Source organism: Phocoena sinus, chromosome 18 (genome assembly GCF_008692025.1).
Source record: "Phocoena sinus isolate mPhoSin1 chromosome 18, mPhoSin1.pri, whole genome shotgun sequence".
Lineage (NCBI taxonomy): Eukaryota > Metazoa > Chordata > Mammalia > Artiodactyla > Phocoenidae > Phocoena > Phocoena sinus.
This window is the reverse complement of record NC_045780.1, coordinates 24,495,524-24,510,946: the sequence shown is the minus strand read 5'-3', so window position 1 is coordinate 24,510,946 and position 15,423 is coordinate 24,495,524. Positions and strand designations below refer to the sequence as shown.

Here is a 15,423-nt window from a genome sequence, read left to right as displayed (position 1 = left end):
CTGAATGCTAACTGTGTTATTAGCTAGTTAAATATTTAATCCTCAGTTTTTCTCTTGTCAGTAAACTTCTTCCTCTTTCTTTTTTCTTTCCTTCTACCTTTTTTTCCTTTTTTTTTATTTTTAGGACCTGGGGATACCGAAAGTGGGTCATATGAAGCGAATTCTCCAGGGAATTAAAGAGCTTGGAAGGAGCACACCCCCAGTCTGAGGTGTAATCATATTGGTGCTGTTCCTTGGAAGGAAAGTAATTGCTACTTAATACAAAGTCCTTGGGAGCCATTGGCTGTTCTTGTAGTTTTCTGCCTAGATAAGTAAGCACCACTGACACACCTCTACGGCTTGATATGGGTGAAAATTTTGATTTGAGGTATTAGAAAATATTTTGTGCCAAAAAAATACATTCCACAAAGCCATTTTCTTATTGTGCAAACCTGACACATTCAAATATGCTCATATTAGTAAAAAGGTGGGAGGAATCTGAGACAATTGCATTGTCCAAAAGGTGGAATTGCACAATGTTTACTTTCCTTTAACCTGGTCAGATGGAATGTTCTTACCATGCAAACACATAACAATATGTAGCTGAAATTTCTTGGGTTTCATTATTGGAGGCATTGGCTTCTTACTTAAAATCACTGGCTAGAAGACTAAGATGTAAATTAAGTGGTGTTTTGAATTGGTATCACCTCAGATTCCTAGCTCTCAGTGGTCAAAGAATATGGTTAAAACCCCTCAAATACTATGAATGAATGCAAATCTTAATGCACGATGTTCCTGCCTGAATTGTCTTTCTGTTTCTTGCATGTCACATTTAATATGTAACACTTAGCTTTAATGTCAGTTTTAATGGAATTTAATTTATTACTACCTAAGTACCTTTTGGTTGGCTAAAGGCACTTTTCTGTTCTTTGATGTGGAATTTTGCATAAATATTCTATATCTAAGAATTTGTGAACATGTGTCTGTGCCCTAATCAACAAATGATATATATCTTATGCAAGCCAATTTTATACCAACCTATCATAAACAGTAGGTGTGCACATTAAGAAAATTCTCTGGATATTTTCATAAAATTATATGTTCTGTTGCCTAACAAAACTTATTATAGCTCTCCGTACCCAAATTCCCACATTCTGTTTTAAATTTTTCATTTCAATTAAATAATTATTTAATACTCTGTTTGCATCTATAATATAGCAGACTGTTGACATCCAGGAATTTCCCCAACGTCTCAACTGGGATTGGTATACTGATTGGCCACCCAGACTCGTCCACTGGCTAAAGGGACTCCTGACACAAACTTCCCAACAAAAGAGATTTAAATTTTTTCTTAAGGGCTTACCATTATTTATTATTATCTCACTTAATTCTTATATCCTATCAGGTAGATATTATTTTCCTTTTTGTAAACCACTACACTTCAGTCTAGCGCATGAGGAGTCAACATTACAATGATCAAAATCTTTGAAAGCCAAAGGCATACATATCAAAAAGTCACAAAAATGTCCTTAAATAAATTTTCTTTAGACATTATATACCAGAAAATTAATTCTAATGTTTAAAAATCTTCTATATAAGAGAAGTAAACAGGGTACTGACCCAGTGGTTAACAATTTTCATAAAGTAGCCTTCTAGGTAGGTGCTCAAAAGATATACATATATGCACATATACATTTATATGTACATTCACACTTGTGTACATATAATCTGAACTATACTCTCACTGATGTTTTCTAGACATTTATTTTCCAGATGCTTAAAGGGAAATATCGATGGGAAAACATTTAAAATGAGCTATTGTCTGACATATAATTTAATTATATCAAAAGGGTTTAAATATTTGATGCTTATCCTTATTTATAACTTGAGTATTTTCTAGTAAAAATCACGAAATTTGGGCATCTGAAAAATAAATGAAACTTGACAGGTTCCTGACCAAGTGTGTCTGACTATATATTTTACCTAAGTTGTGAATAAATGGAAATTTTCCAAAGCGAATTGTATCAGGTAGCTTAAAAGGGCAAAGAGCTACTCAGTTAATTTTAATGTTATCCACGCCTATGAAATCAAAGGTCTTCCTTTCCAGTCCCTTTTAGAGTCCCTCACCCTGCAAAGTATCCTGCTCTTTCAAGCACTTCCCTGTGTTCTCAGAACTCTCTGAGATTGCGGATCCCCGTCCACAAAAAGAAAAAAAAAAAAGGAAAGGTGGAGGCAAGGAGGCAAGAAATCCTAGAAAAGAATGAATTAATGCAAAAATCGTTACCGATTTTCACTCTCCCCAAATTCTCCTTTGCCAATAGGAAAGATTATCTAGTTATCCCATGTTCAGAATTTAAGAGTAAGATGTAAATGATTAGATTCTGTATTTGATGTTGCTTTTTCACTCTTGAGTAACATCCGTTATATATGTTGAACCTCAGTTAACAGAATCCTTAGCTAGAATATTCCAGCAAATGGGTTTTGAATAAGAACATTTTTCACTGTATGCATTGTCTGTGCATAGCTATGTAGGACCCAGAGGACATCACTCACGCCTGTTTGCCAGGATGGTGCCCTCAGAGCCTCCAGAGGCCACTGTCAGCCTCGCAGAGGAATCAGCTTCTCATGGCAGATGGGGTTACAGCAAAGATAGGAAGAGCTTCTCCACGTGGCCTGATCCCAGCTCTGGGGAGTGCAGGTGGGGCCTCTGCACCTTGGTCCATGCATAAGCTGAGGTGAGAAGCTCAAGCCTGGGCCTGATTGCCAGCTGTAATTGCCGTCTTTCCTCCCCACCAGACTCTCCTGCGTGTAGATAATTTGGGAGGGCCGGAGGGGAATCACAGCTCACATCCACTTCCTTTCATTTTCCTTCACTGCTCGTTTTCCTGAGGAACAACTTACTTGTCAAGAAAGGGACAGGGTCAGGCCCAAATAAAATTTCAGAGTACTCAATTTTTCTCTTCCATCTGTCCCTCCACCTCACTTTCTGAGTTTCTTGCTTACTTCCTGGCTTCCCATTTTTCCACGTGCCCAATAGAGATGGTTGCTCAAATTCTCACTGCCACGTACTACCCTTTCCTCATCAACTGTCCCACTACAAACGGACTCCTTTTATCTTGCCCCACCTTAGCACCCACTGTGGGTCATCTAGCCAAGTGTTAGGAAGAAAACAATGTAAAGAAACTGATTTTACAGTTTGCATTTTATAAAAGGAAAGTTACTAATCTAAATGAATTGATGGATTAGATCATTTGAGGACCATCACATATATTGCTGTGGCTGAGAAGAGGTGATCCCTGAATGTCTAAGATCTGTGCTGTCCTACATTGTAGCCACTAGCTCCATGTGGCTGTTTAAAGTTAATTTAATTAGAAATTTAGTTTCTCAGTTGCACTAGCAGCATTTCAATCACTCAGTAGCCATAGTAGACAATACAGATGTTGAATAGTTCCATCACTGCAAAAATTCTACTGGATAGCACTGCTCTGCATCATTGCTACTCAAAATGTGGTCCACGCACCAGCAGCATCCGTATCACCTGGGAGCTTATAGAAATGCAGAATCCATTCCAGCCCTGTTGAGTCAAAATCTTCCTTTTAATAAGATTTGTTGGGTGATTAGCCCTGGCCTAGATGCATTTTTCTCCCTCCTAGCTAGGAGGGATCTGAGGTCTTTGAAGTTTCTCAGAATAGCTTGCTGTCCAACCCAGTGTTTCCTATCCCTTCTCCAACTAGTCCCAGAAATGAGCTGAAACTCATTCATCACCCAGCTGAGTTTTCTTCTCAATCCTTATTCCTAATCCAGGTTCTAGATGAGCCCTACCTACCCAGTATATATTTTGGTTATATTTTGGTAGATAAGGTGGCACACAGGAGATTGGCCAACACAACTGGCCTCTCTCCAGCCCCTCACCCCACGTCTAAGTCACTAACAATCTGAATTTGCTCGTGTGACGTTCTCGTTTGTTCACAACTTAAGTCACAGGGAACATTTCAGAAGAATATGTACTGAGATAAGTGAAGACCGGGTTGATCTCCAACAACTTGTACTTCTCACTTTCGTGTATCAATAGATTATCCTATTGACATAGTTCATGCTTGAGGACACATAGCAGCATGCACACATTAAATGAATCATTAGGCATACAAAAAAAAAAAAAAAAAGAGAGAGACCCAAAATGATTACAAGTAAAGTGAATGTGTCATTAAGACCCTAAAAGAAGGCATGTTTTGCTAGACTAAAGTCTGGCTTTCTTATTATGCTAACTTATCCTGATTTTCAGATAGTTAATAATTCCTTAAAATAGTGCCTGAAAAATAATATATTCTTGACCCTCAAAATACAAATTATTTAATTCTATAATAAGATCTGTCCGAGTGTGACATATGGTCAGTAAGCCTTTACTTAATTTTTACATAGTTATATAATTGACCAAAACATTATTGCCTAGATATTCTTTAGCTAATTTTAATGAATAAAGAGACCACTACTTTAATCTCCATAGAAGTTATTTGTAACAGGAATTGAGGAAGGAAATACCCATGCAAAACTATGACTTAGAAAATTAGAGTGGAAACGTCTCTACATCATTTCTAAAGTGAATTACCTATTATCTCCCACTGGGTTGACAACATAGTGGACTTTTCTGTTGTATAGATATGAATTCTTTAAAGATACCGCTTTTCATTAAGCTGTAGAAACATTACATCTTTCAACCTTGACATCTAGGATCTCTCCTGCTCGCTCCTTCCAAAATGAACTTATCTTGCATTTTTCAAATGCAAGTTGGATGAAACAGTGGGTTTAGAGATTGATGATATTAGTGGCAGTTCTTTAAATCAGCTGAAAAGAGTAAGAAGTGAAGATTCCTCAATATTATTGGTCAATGGAATAGCTTCCCAAGTGGTTTCCAGAGCTTGGCTGCCATGCCTCTGCCCTCACTGCCCCACGCCAAGTGCCATGGGGCCTGGGGCTTGTTTCTCTCTGCTATGGCATCTCCCCAGTGACTCTTGTATAGCAATCTCTGTGTCAGTTGGGGAATACGTTGCCCTTGCAATAGGATGCCTTCTAAAGAAACAAGCAAAACTTTAAAGAGGCAATGATTATTGATTTTTCTAATACACAAAGCATTCATTTTTATTGTTATTATTGTTTCCTCTTTATTTCCTCCAAGTTTTGTTGAGAGACATCTCCTTTAGAATAAAAAACTGTAAAGGTTTATCGTGACAGAGAACGGAGAGATAAAAAGACAGCTGGACTGTACCTATTTGTATACTTCTTTCTGTTATTTTCAGGAAAAGAAGTTTAACAGAGTAACTGAGGCTGCCTTAAACTCAGTAACGATGTTTAAGAAAAACCCCATATTACTAATATAGATGAACAGGTTAATTCCCTTTATGTAATTAAGATTCTATTTACATATATTTATATCCTCTCCCTCTTAATTTTGTATGTACTTCCAAGTTTTAGTTGGAAAAATAGAAACCAAGCCACTACTTAAACGTTATAAAAACTCCACATAAAATATTTCATCTTAGCTACAATTTATTCATTGTATAGGAATTTATGAATAGTCTGGATATTTCATAGAACTGCATTTCAAGAGCAAGTTAATCAAACCTAAAGGAACATAGGGTTACTTTCTCAATGGATTAACGTAAGTTTCATACTCAGTTGATAATGCCACTGAAGTAGGATAATGCAGTTAGATATTCAAGCTAAAAAGGAAAACAAATATATTTTGTTGTCCTTACTGTTTGCACTATTGTTTGCCACTGCTTAGCCATATCTGTTTCTATATTCTAAGTATTAAGCTGATATGTAGCTAAAGATTTCTTACAGTTCTGGTAACTGGTAACTAGTGCTGTGAAAGGTTTTGGCGTTGTAACATTCCCAGTTTTGTGAGTTATATATTGTATATTGAAGATGACTAATAAATTGGAGTAATATATTTATCTAGAGCTGGGAAAATATAATTATTTTCAAATCTTCAAGTAAGTTGTATCGAATTTTTTCTTCCTCTTAAGTGAAATGAAAGTCTCAGTTTTACATTAAAATGTCTATTTATACAACAGGTTTCTCCTTTTACTGGTTTTATTAATTTTCATATTAAAATTTTTCTTATCTTTTTATACCAAAAAACTGGTCACGCTGGTGATTCAAACTGCCAAGATGTATTTTAGTTTGTAGGACTTCTGGCAGACAAAGTATTTAATAACAAACCAGCTTTGTATATTTTGTGGCTTTGGGGGCAAGTCTTTTACCTTTTGAAACTCTATGCGAGGCAGTGCTGATATCAGCAAAGTCAGTAATAGACAGTATTACTCATAACCATCAGTAGAAGGTTTTTACAAGTTGTATAAATCAGTGCATTTATTTATTACGTCGTGAAATGTAATCTTTATACAAAACGCTTATTCTAGATCTTTTCTTTGTTATTGCTGTTGCTTAGAGTGTAACAGCTCTGTTAATGATTTACTTACGTACTTGAAGTACTCATTTCTGTCAAACAGATGCCCAGTTTTTTTCCGTGTAAAAATCTGATTCTTTACCATCATAGATAACTGAAAAGTAATAGGGAGTTTGTTAAAAAAAAAAAAATTCATGTTTAAAATAAATATGGAAAAAGGCATAAAGCCAAAAATGAAATCACCAATATTAAGTATTTACTGTAACCAAGGGATTCATCATGCTGTATTTTGCCAATATATATTTTATCTTCAAGTCAGGACTGCTTTTCTGTAGTAAATTTTCAATTTTCGTTGTAAAAGAGATCTCAGTTGATTATACTGCCAATATGACATTTGAATGAACATTAAAAATCTGGAACCCTCCAAATTTCACATACCTCCAGCTCTAGGTTTCAGGGTGTGTATTTTTTTTTTTTTTTTTTTTTTTTTTTTTTTTATAAATTTATTTATTCATTTATTTATTTTTGGCTGTGTTGGGTCTTCGTTTCTGTGCGAGGGCTTTCTCTAGTTGTGGCAAGCGGGGGCCACTCTTCATCACGGTGCGCGGGCCTCTCACTGTCGTGGCCTCTCTTGCTGCGGAGCACAGGCTCCAGACGCGCAGAGCTCAGTATTTGTGGCTCACGGGCCCAGCTGCTCCGTGACACGTGGGATCTTCCCAGACCAGGGCTTGAACCCGTGTCCCTTGCATTGGCAGGCAGACTCTCAACCACTGCGCCACCAGGGAAGCCCAGGGTGTGTATTTTTAACAGGTTTGCATTTGACTCTGGGCTGCTTTAGTCAGAGTACCTATGAGGAATAATGGTTTGTCTGTTTCTGTCAATTAAGTCAGTGAGATTTTAATTGAGTTTGGAATTCTTTCTGTTTGAAAATATTGTCTATTCAACTTTTAAAAAACTAAAAATGTTAAACATAATAGCACAACATGCCACACAGAATAAAATCACGTTTTCAAGGAAGAAAAATAACTGTTCTGACTTACCATGAGGCTGTGTCATATACCAAAGAAATCACTTTAATAAGCCCTAAATTCAACTGTTTTATTGGTTTACAGTGTAAGCAGTAGATGAAATGTAAGCTATTTAAGAACTATAGTAGAAGATTAAGAATTAATTTACTAGAATTTAAAAGACATAGTTTTATATTAATTTTATTGTTGCACAAGCAATTATTGAAGGCAGGAAAAAAGAAAATATATGAGAAACATTATATGGAAATTAAAGGAAAAAGGAGCTTGGTAATTTGTGAAAGTTTTGGAAATCGAGAGTTTGAACATAGGTATCTTTCAGTTTATATTATAAAAATGCAAAGCATGTGAGATGTATGGTGAGCACAAAACCACAAAAAACAAAAAAAATGTCACACTGGTGAAGTCTGGGATTGCATCTGTATCTTTTCAAAATAACCAGTGAGTTTAGGGAGCCCATTCTACTGTTGAAATTTGGAAGTCAATTAAGCAGGTAGTTTGGATAACCTGATCATTTGTGTTTATTACATGAGGCAAATGTCTGTATTTTCTCAACTTAGTAAGTGATGTAGGGAGAACTAGTCAGAAGGGCTTAGCAACTTCCCAAAGAAGAACTCTGGTAAATGTAGGTCAGACCAGACCATACAGAGTAAAGAGATTGATTTTCATGAACCTTTCAAGGCTTAGAGCCTTGAAATTTGTTAGCAAGGATGGATTTTCCTTTCATTTGAAACAATAAAAAAGTATTCAAATTTATAATATTATAAATAGCTAAATTCTGTGATTCTGGAGATGGGAATATGGTTTAGGTTTCTTGGGTTCCTCAACTGACTTTGGCGCTGGCTCAGTGTGTCCTTACTACGAGCTAGATGTTTTGGCGCCTTGGTTTCCCTGATTAGAAATGGCACACAATATTATCAATTATAAGTACTTGTTAATTTTTCTTTTACAAAAGGAGCTAGGTAAGTGTGAATCATACTTAAAGTTACTACTTCTTTCCCACTGTCATTTTAGATGTGTCGAAAAGCTTCCCAGACTTTATCCCATCACATGAAAATTAAAAGCCCAAATTAATATCCCTTCCTGTTCATTTTTAAAATGAGTGAAGTTACATTAGTACTGTCAGCACCAGAGAAGGTTATGGGTATGTTCATCTGTGTACTACAGGTTCGTATTACTCATTTTAGTATAGGCTAAAAACTCACTTCTAAAATCTTCAGAAATTTAGAGTAACTTAATTTTTTTACACTCACCCCAGACAACAATTTTATAAATAAATAAATATATATATATATATATATTTTTTTTTTTTTTTTTAGCTAACACTTTCACATCTTTTCTTAGATTAACTCCCCAAAGAGGAAAATGTCTCTTTAAATCAGCGTTTTTAAAAAAGGAATACCCGGACTCCCTTACCTTGTTTTACTCTGTGACGTCACTTACTTTCTATACTACGTGAATTCTAAACGGTTTCCTTGCTGTTTGATCTGAAGCATGCATCACTATCTACCTTCTCTGGCCATGGAATGGTACTCTCCCATGCAAAGTACCTTCAAAACTTCCTGTAAAGAAACTAAGCTAGAGATTGTCTTAATCATTACCATAATGGAAATCTAAGTACAATTAAGGGGAAAAAATTCGAACAACCTAGTTAAAATTATTAAATATAGATAAGGGTAAATGAATATTGACTTTATTTTTCCCTAACATTTGAATTCAGTCACTGATCCTTGACTTAAAGATTTCCTTGCTAAATCTGGTATTTATTTACGACATTGGAGCTCCTGCTACATCCCCCTCCCCTAAAAATGCTGGAATTTTAAGAGGGTGTAAGCTGCACGACATAAGGGAAGAGACTGAATCAGAGCTCATTTGCATATATTTTGATCTGTCTTAATGGCACAACTTAGTTTTCATAATAACAGATCTCTAAATGATGATTCCAGAATGATTTGGTACAGTGATGGGAAAAAATTATTTTTCTGGAAATTTGCTTCCTGCAATGACCTGATATACAGTTGACCTTAGTATAATTAAAATTAATTATCACTTTAATTAGACCCTACCCTGTTTACAGATTTCCATTTTGCAGCAATTTTTAAATATACATAATGATGAGCATGAAAGAATTGCAAACTTGAGCAGTTCTTTTGTTTCCTTGCCTCCTTTTACTTGAAAAGCTTTCAGAAAGCTTTTGAGAGATGACACAGTTCTCATAGCAACATTATGTGATTGTGTTTTTCTGCCAAGACACTCATAAGCTAAAATACGGAACAAAACACAGGCTTAACTTAATCTTGCTTTGGAATTGTATAAGCCAAAGCCTTTTCTATATCAAAGTGTTTTTTTACTATTTATACAGTTGCATATTTTATTTTTTGTCCATCTCAAAAATTGAATTGACATTTTATGTTGTATTTCTAATTAGTTGCAGTAAAGCAAAGCGCTAATGCCTTGGTTCAGACTTTTATCAGTACAAACCTTTACCATTTTTCTCTCCTATGCTTTAAATTTTTTTTAAATTTATTTACTTTATGTATTTTTGGCTGCATTGAGTCTTCTTTGCTGTGTGCGGGTTTTCTCTAGTTGTGGCGAGCGGGGGCTACTCTTCGTTGCGGTGCATGGGCCTCTCATTGCGGTGGCTTCTCTTGTTGTGGGGCATGGACTCTAGGCGTGCGGGCTTCAGTAGTTGCAGCATGCAGGCTCAGTAGTTGCGGCACACGGGCCCTAGAGCACAGGCTCAGTAGTTGTGGCGCACGGGCTTAGTTGCTCCACCGCATGTGGGATCTTTCGGGACTAGGGCTCGAACCCATGTCCCCTGCATTGGCAGGCGGATTCTTAACCATTGCACCACCAGGGAAGCCCCTCTCCTATGCTTTTGCCAAAGTTTTTCAGCGACCAGTTTTCTTACCTTCATTCTCCCCTGCCTCTAGTCCATCTTCCACATGGTGGACAGATTGGTCTTTTTAAAACACGGATTTGTTCTGTCATGCCTCTGCTAAAAATTCTTAACTAGACTCTCCCTCCTTTACAGCATGGCAACCTAACTCCTTAGCGTGATGGATAAGGGTCTCCATGACCTTGCCTCTTCCCACCACTTTTAGCATTGTCACCCACCATTTCCTCTAGAGACCTTTCGTAACCCAGGAGTTTGGAACTTCTCACAGTTCAGTGCTTTGGCATAATCACATGCTGTAGATCAATTCATTCAAGACTCAGTTCAAATTTTACCTTCTATGACACTCTACCTGACTTCCCAGGCAGGTTAAGTATTTCATCCGTGCTCCATAGTCTCTTGAAACTTCTTCTATTAAAATAACATCGCATTTCAATAATTCAAAATATATATATCACATTTCAGTAATTCAATATATATATATATCTGCTTGCCCACAACTGGATTTCTCTTTGTAGTCTCAGTGTCTAGCTAGCACGTAATAGGACTTTAATAAATGTTGAGTGAATGAAGGTAATATAGCGCCCAAACTTCTTTGTGTTTTTATACTTTCACAAATGAACGCTTAGACTTCCCTGAGAGTCCACATGAGGGGGATGTGTATTCAGAAGCCCGCATGGACTCTGGGAGAAGCAACAGAAGAGAAACAGCAGGGAAGAGCAGTTGCTTTGTGAAGGATAATCATTTGTTAGCTATTCATGAGAAATATTTACCAAATCTGAATTCTTGTTTCTAAAATTGAAGCTTAGTAAATTTTCACATAACTGCCGACTTCTTCTTATTCATAATCCGTAAATATGCCCTAAAGATGATCTCTCTCTTTGGCAGGTATTCAGTGTATACAATCTACATAAATACATACACTAATTACCTACACAAAATAATGAGACTTGAGAAAGAATTTTTAAAAAGGTAATGAAAGTGTAAGTTTCTGAAAAATAGTTTTCAACCAGAGATAGAGACGGAATTTGTGCAATATCAGGTCATCTATAGTTAATGATTATTTCATTTTTTATTATGCAAATATAAGAAGGCTTGTTTGCCACTGCTATCACCCCATATAGAACATAAAGACTAAAAACTATTACCTAAGGGTTTGTTTTCTCTTTTGTGATTCTATAAAGGCGTTCTTCCATGTCTCCAAATTATGATAAAGGTTAACATAAAAAGCCCTTTATCGGAATTCCCTGGCAGTCTAGTGGTTAGGACTCTGCGCTTCCACTGCAGGGGGCATGGGTTCGATCCCTGGTCAGGGAACTAAGATCCTGCATGCCACCTGGCATGGCCCCGCCCTAAAAAAAATAAAACAGCCCTTTAAAGTCAATAATTTTAAAACTTATAAATCCAAAATTTGCATGTAATTAAATGGCCTCTTATTTCACTCACTTAATAGATATTTTTCTACCTGCTCTACACTTGACATTTGATTAATGCTGGGGATACAAAGAAAATAAGACATAGCTCTTGTCTGAAAGAGTTCAAGTTCGTTTTCACGATTATTCTTCTACAGTTTGTTTAAGAAATTGGGAGGACATGTTTTTAAATCAAGTAGTATTCCTCAGATTTTTTCAGGGAAGTGGTCACCTTCCACCCAAAAAACTAAATTCTGTGTCATAACTAAGTAATCCCATTCTTATGTCCACAGTTTTTGTATTTTCAGGTCAACCACAAATAATTTTTGACCATCACTTGTCAAGTACATCTTTCATCAATCCTGTAGAACCCCATTTCCACAACCATAGGTGCTATGTGCGATCCAAGTGACTAATGAGTTTGTAGGACACAAGTTCAATTTTAAGGCCATTTTAGGAAGGCATATATCCTCATTAATGACACACACACCAAAATATATGAAGTATACATTGGGAACCCACAGTAGAGGGAAAAAGTAAATAGTGCTTTCTGGTATATTTCAAAGGCTTCACTTGAAGTTATGGGTTGATGTTTCCACCTCAGTTATTTTTAATGGGGAGTAGGGAGTAATACTACTTAACAGGTAGCATACTTATCTAAGCATATAGTAAATCTACTACTGGTATTTTTGTGCCACAATGCACTGATATATAGATGAAACAAAATAAAAATATGTGAGTTATAAAAAATTAACTTCTCTGAATATTTATTGATGGTTAGGCAATTGGGTTCCTTTATGAGAAGGAAAAAACCATTGTCGATAAGTATGGAGAAAACCTTACTTGTATGTACATTTACATTTTGATAGGCATATTTGGAAGTCACCGTTTTCCATCAGTATAAAGTATCAACCATTTCTATGTTCTCTAGCAAAAGGAAATTCTTAGTTTGATAGAGCTTTACTCTTCGTTCGATGTTGTAAAAGGACCACAAAAGAAAGAGGCTCAGAAGGCTGGACACTTGACCGTCATATTCAGCACATTCATTCTACCTTTTAATAAAGATGATCAGTCATGGGACTTCCCTGGTGGCACAGTGGTTAAGACTCTGAGCTCCCAATGCAGGGGGCCCAGGTTCCACCCCTGGTCAGAGAACTAGATCCCACACGCATGCTGCAACTAAGAGTTCACATGCCACAACTAAGGAGCCCACGTGCTGCAACTAACACCCGTCGCAACCACATAAATATTTTTTAAAAAGATAATCAGTCGTGATTTACCTCCTATTTATCATCATGTTGAAAACCTAACAATATTGTTCCTTTTGTCCCTTGCATTGCAGAAGACAGTTGGGATCTAGCCTTTGCCGCATTATCTATAGATAAGAATTTACTACATTTTGGTAGTCTGTTTTGAAACTCGTATCTGAAAGATGGAGATCCTATCTATCTATTACACAGTGGGCTCTGTTTGCTGCAGAAAAGAGTGAAACTTTAAACTGTTTAGTACACTTGCCAGTGAAATATACCTGACAGAGCAGAGGTTAGAACTTTAGCTCTAATGACTTTTAATAATGGTAAGAAAACGTGAGTTTTGTTTGTTTACATGCTGTTTACAATGGCATAATTTTTAAAATATATACAATTGAGATATTTATTGCATACTATTTTAAAGATGTTTTATGTGTTTTCACCTTTGGAATATATTGTTACAGTTCCTTATACTGATAATTTGGGTGGCTTTGTTAATGTAGCTAGTAATTTTTATGACTACTAAGTGACCAGGTTTCTGTGCCTTTTATTGTGGGATGCATGATTATGTATTTATTGTATGAAAGTCACTGATGCGTGTATTTTTGTACTTTGCCGAGAGTAATGGTTGATCTCGATGTACATGATGATGAGAGATGCCCTTTCCAAAGGGCACCTGCCTTGAGATCGTCCTTCTCAAATAAAAAGAATGCATTTGGACAATGTGTGAAGTCTCCATTCTTTTTGGTTGGAATCCCTTTTTTTTTAATTAAACCTTTTATTTTGAGATAATTGTAGATTCACATATAGTTGTAAAAAAATAACAGAGAGAGAGAGAGAGAGAGAGAGAGAGAGAGATCCTGTGTACCCTTTACCCATTTCTCCCTGGTGATGACATCTTGCAAGCCTATATATAGTACAATATTGCAACCAGGATATTGACACTGACACAGTCAAGATGCTGAAACATTTTCTCATCACATGGACCCATAACAAAGATACCTCGTGTTGCCCTTTTATGACCACACCTACTTCCCTCCCACCTCCACTTCCCACCCTTAACCCTGGGAAACCATTAATCTATCTCCACTTTTATAATCTTGTCATTTCAAGAGTGTTATATTAATGGAATCATACAGGGTGTGACTTCTTTATTTCACTCAGTCTAATTTCCTGAGATTCATCCGGTTGTTGCATGTATCAATAGTTTGTTTCTTTTTATTGCTGAGTAATATCCCACCCCGTGGGGGAATTCATGGTAAAAACATAATTCGATTTATCCTTAATGAGTTCTTGAAGTTCACCAATAAACACTTGTTAAGAACCAAATATGTGACAGGTGTTGTTTCCAGTGGAAGTGATCTATGAATAGTCCTGTCTAGTGAGAAAGAAAGCTTATTGTAACACAGAGTGTTACGTGCAGTGATGAAAATCTGCAACCAAGTATGTGGGGAGCACAGAGGAAGGGAGGATTTAGAGGAGGTTTAGGGGCACCTTCCTGGATACGTGACCTTGAGTTGAGTCTTCAAGCAGTTAGCCAGGCAAAGTAAGTGTGTGTGATGCAGGGGTGACAGTGCAGCAGAAGACAGCGAAACAGCATGGTGGGTACAGCTCGGTGTTGCTGAAGCATGAAAGGAGTACAGCAAGAGACCGGAGATGGAACTTGCGTAGGTGAGGGCAGAACAGTGCAATCAGATTTGACCGTGGGTGGAATTGACCTGCAGAGGACTAAGGACAGGAAGATCAGCTGGAGGTCTAAGAAACAGATAATGAGGGACTTCTTTTTTTTTTTTTTTTTTTGCGGTACGCGGGCCTCTCACTGCTGTGGCCTCTCCCGTTGCGGAGCAACAGTCTCCGGACGCGCAGGCTCAGCAGCCATGGCTCACGGGCCCAGCTGCTCCGCGACTTGCGGGATTTCCCGGACCGGAGCACGGACCCGTGTCCCCTGCATCGGCAGGCGAACTCTCAACCACTGCGCCACCAGGGAAGCCCTGAGGGACTTCTTTAGGGCAGTTTTAGTGGAGCTGGAAAGGAGGGAACAGATCTGAGAAATACTGAGATGAAAATGGCCTGCGCTTGGAGACTGGCGGTGGATGAACAAAAAGGAAAGAATTCCAGGTTTCTACCAACTGAAAAGGAAAGTACCTTGGTCAAATTCATATTCGGGCATCATGGGTTTAAGACGACTGTAGGATGTCCATAAGATACATGACAATGTTGGAGAGAGGCATGGGAAAGAAATACAGATCTGGGAGCCTCATCTGGTGGCTTGAACCCATTAGAGAAGATGAAGTTATGGGAATTCCCTGGCGGTACAGTGGTTAGGACTCGGTGCTTCCACTTCAGGGAACAGAGGTTCGATCCCTGATCGGGGAACTGCCAAGATCCTGCAAGCTGCGCAGAGGCCACAAGAAAAAAAAATAAGATGAAGTTGTCCTGAAAGACCCCCAGG

General features: G+C 37.3%; 1 protein-coding gene across 1 annotated transcript in view; it reads left to right on the top strand.

Annotated features, from left to right (window-relative positions):
- The window catches only part of DGKH (diacylglycerol kinase eta), a 178,432-nt gene extending 164,736 nt beyond the window's left edge, over positions 1–13,696 (top strand). The window contains exons 31-32 of the mRNA XM_032611105.1: positions 125–6,846; positions 7,181–13,696. Of these exons, the coding sequence (XP_032466996.1) occupies positions 125–208 (84 nt within the window). The 3' untranslated portion in view covers positions 209–6,846; positions 7,181–13,696. The remainder of the gene's footprint in view (positions 1–124; positions 6,847–7,180) is intronic.
- The last annotated feature ends 1,727 nt before the right edge of the window (positions 13,697–15,423 follow it).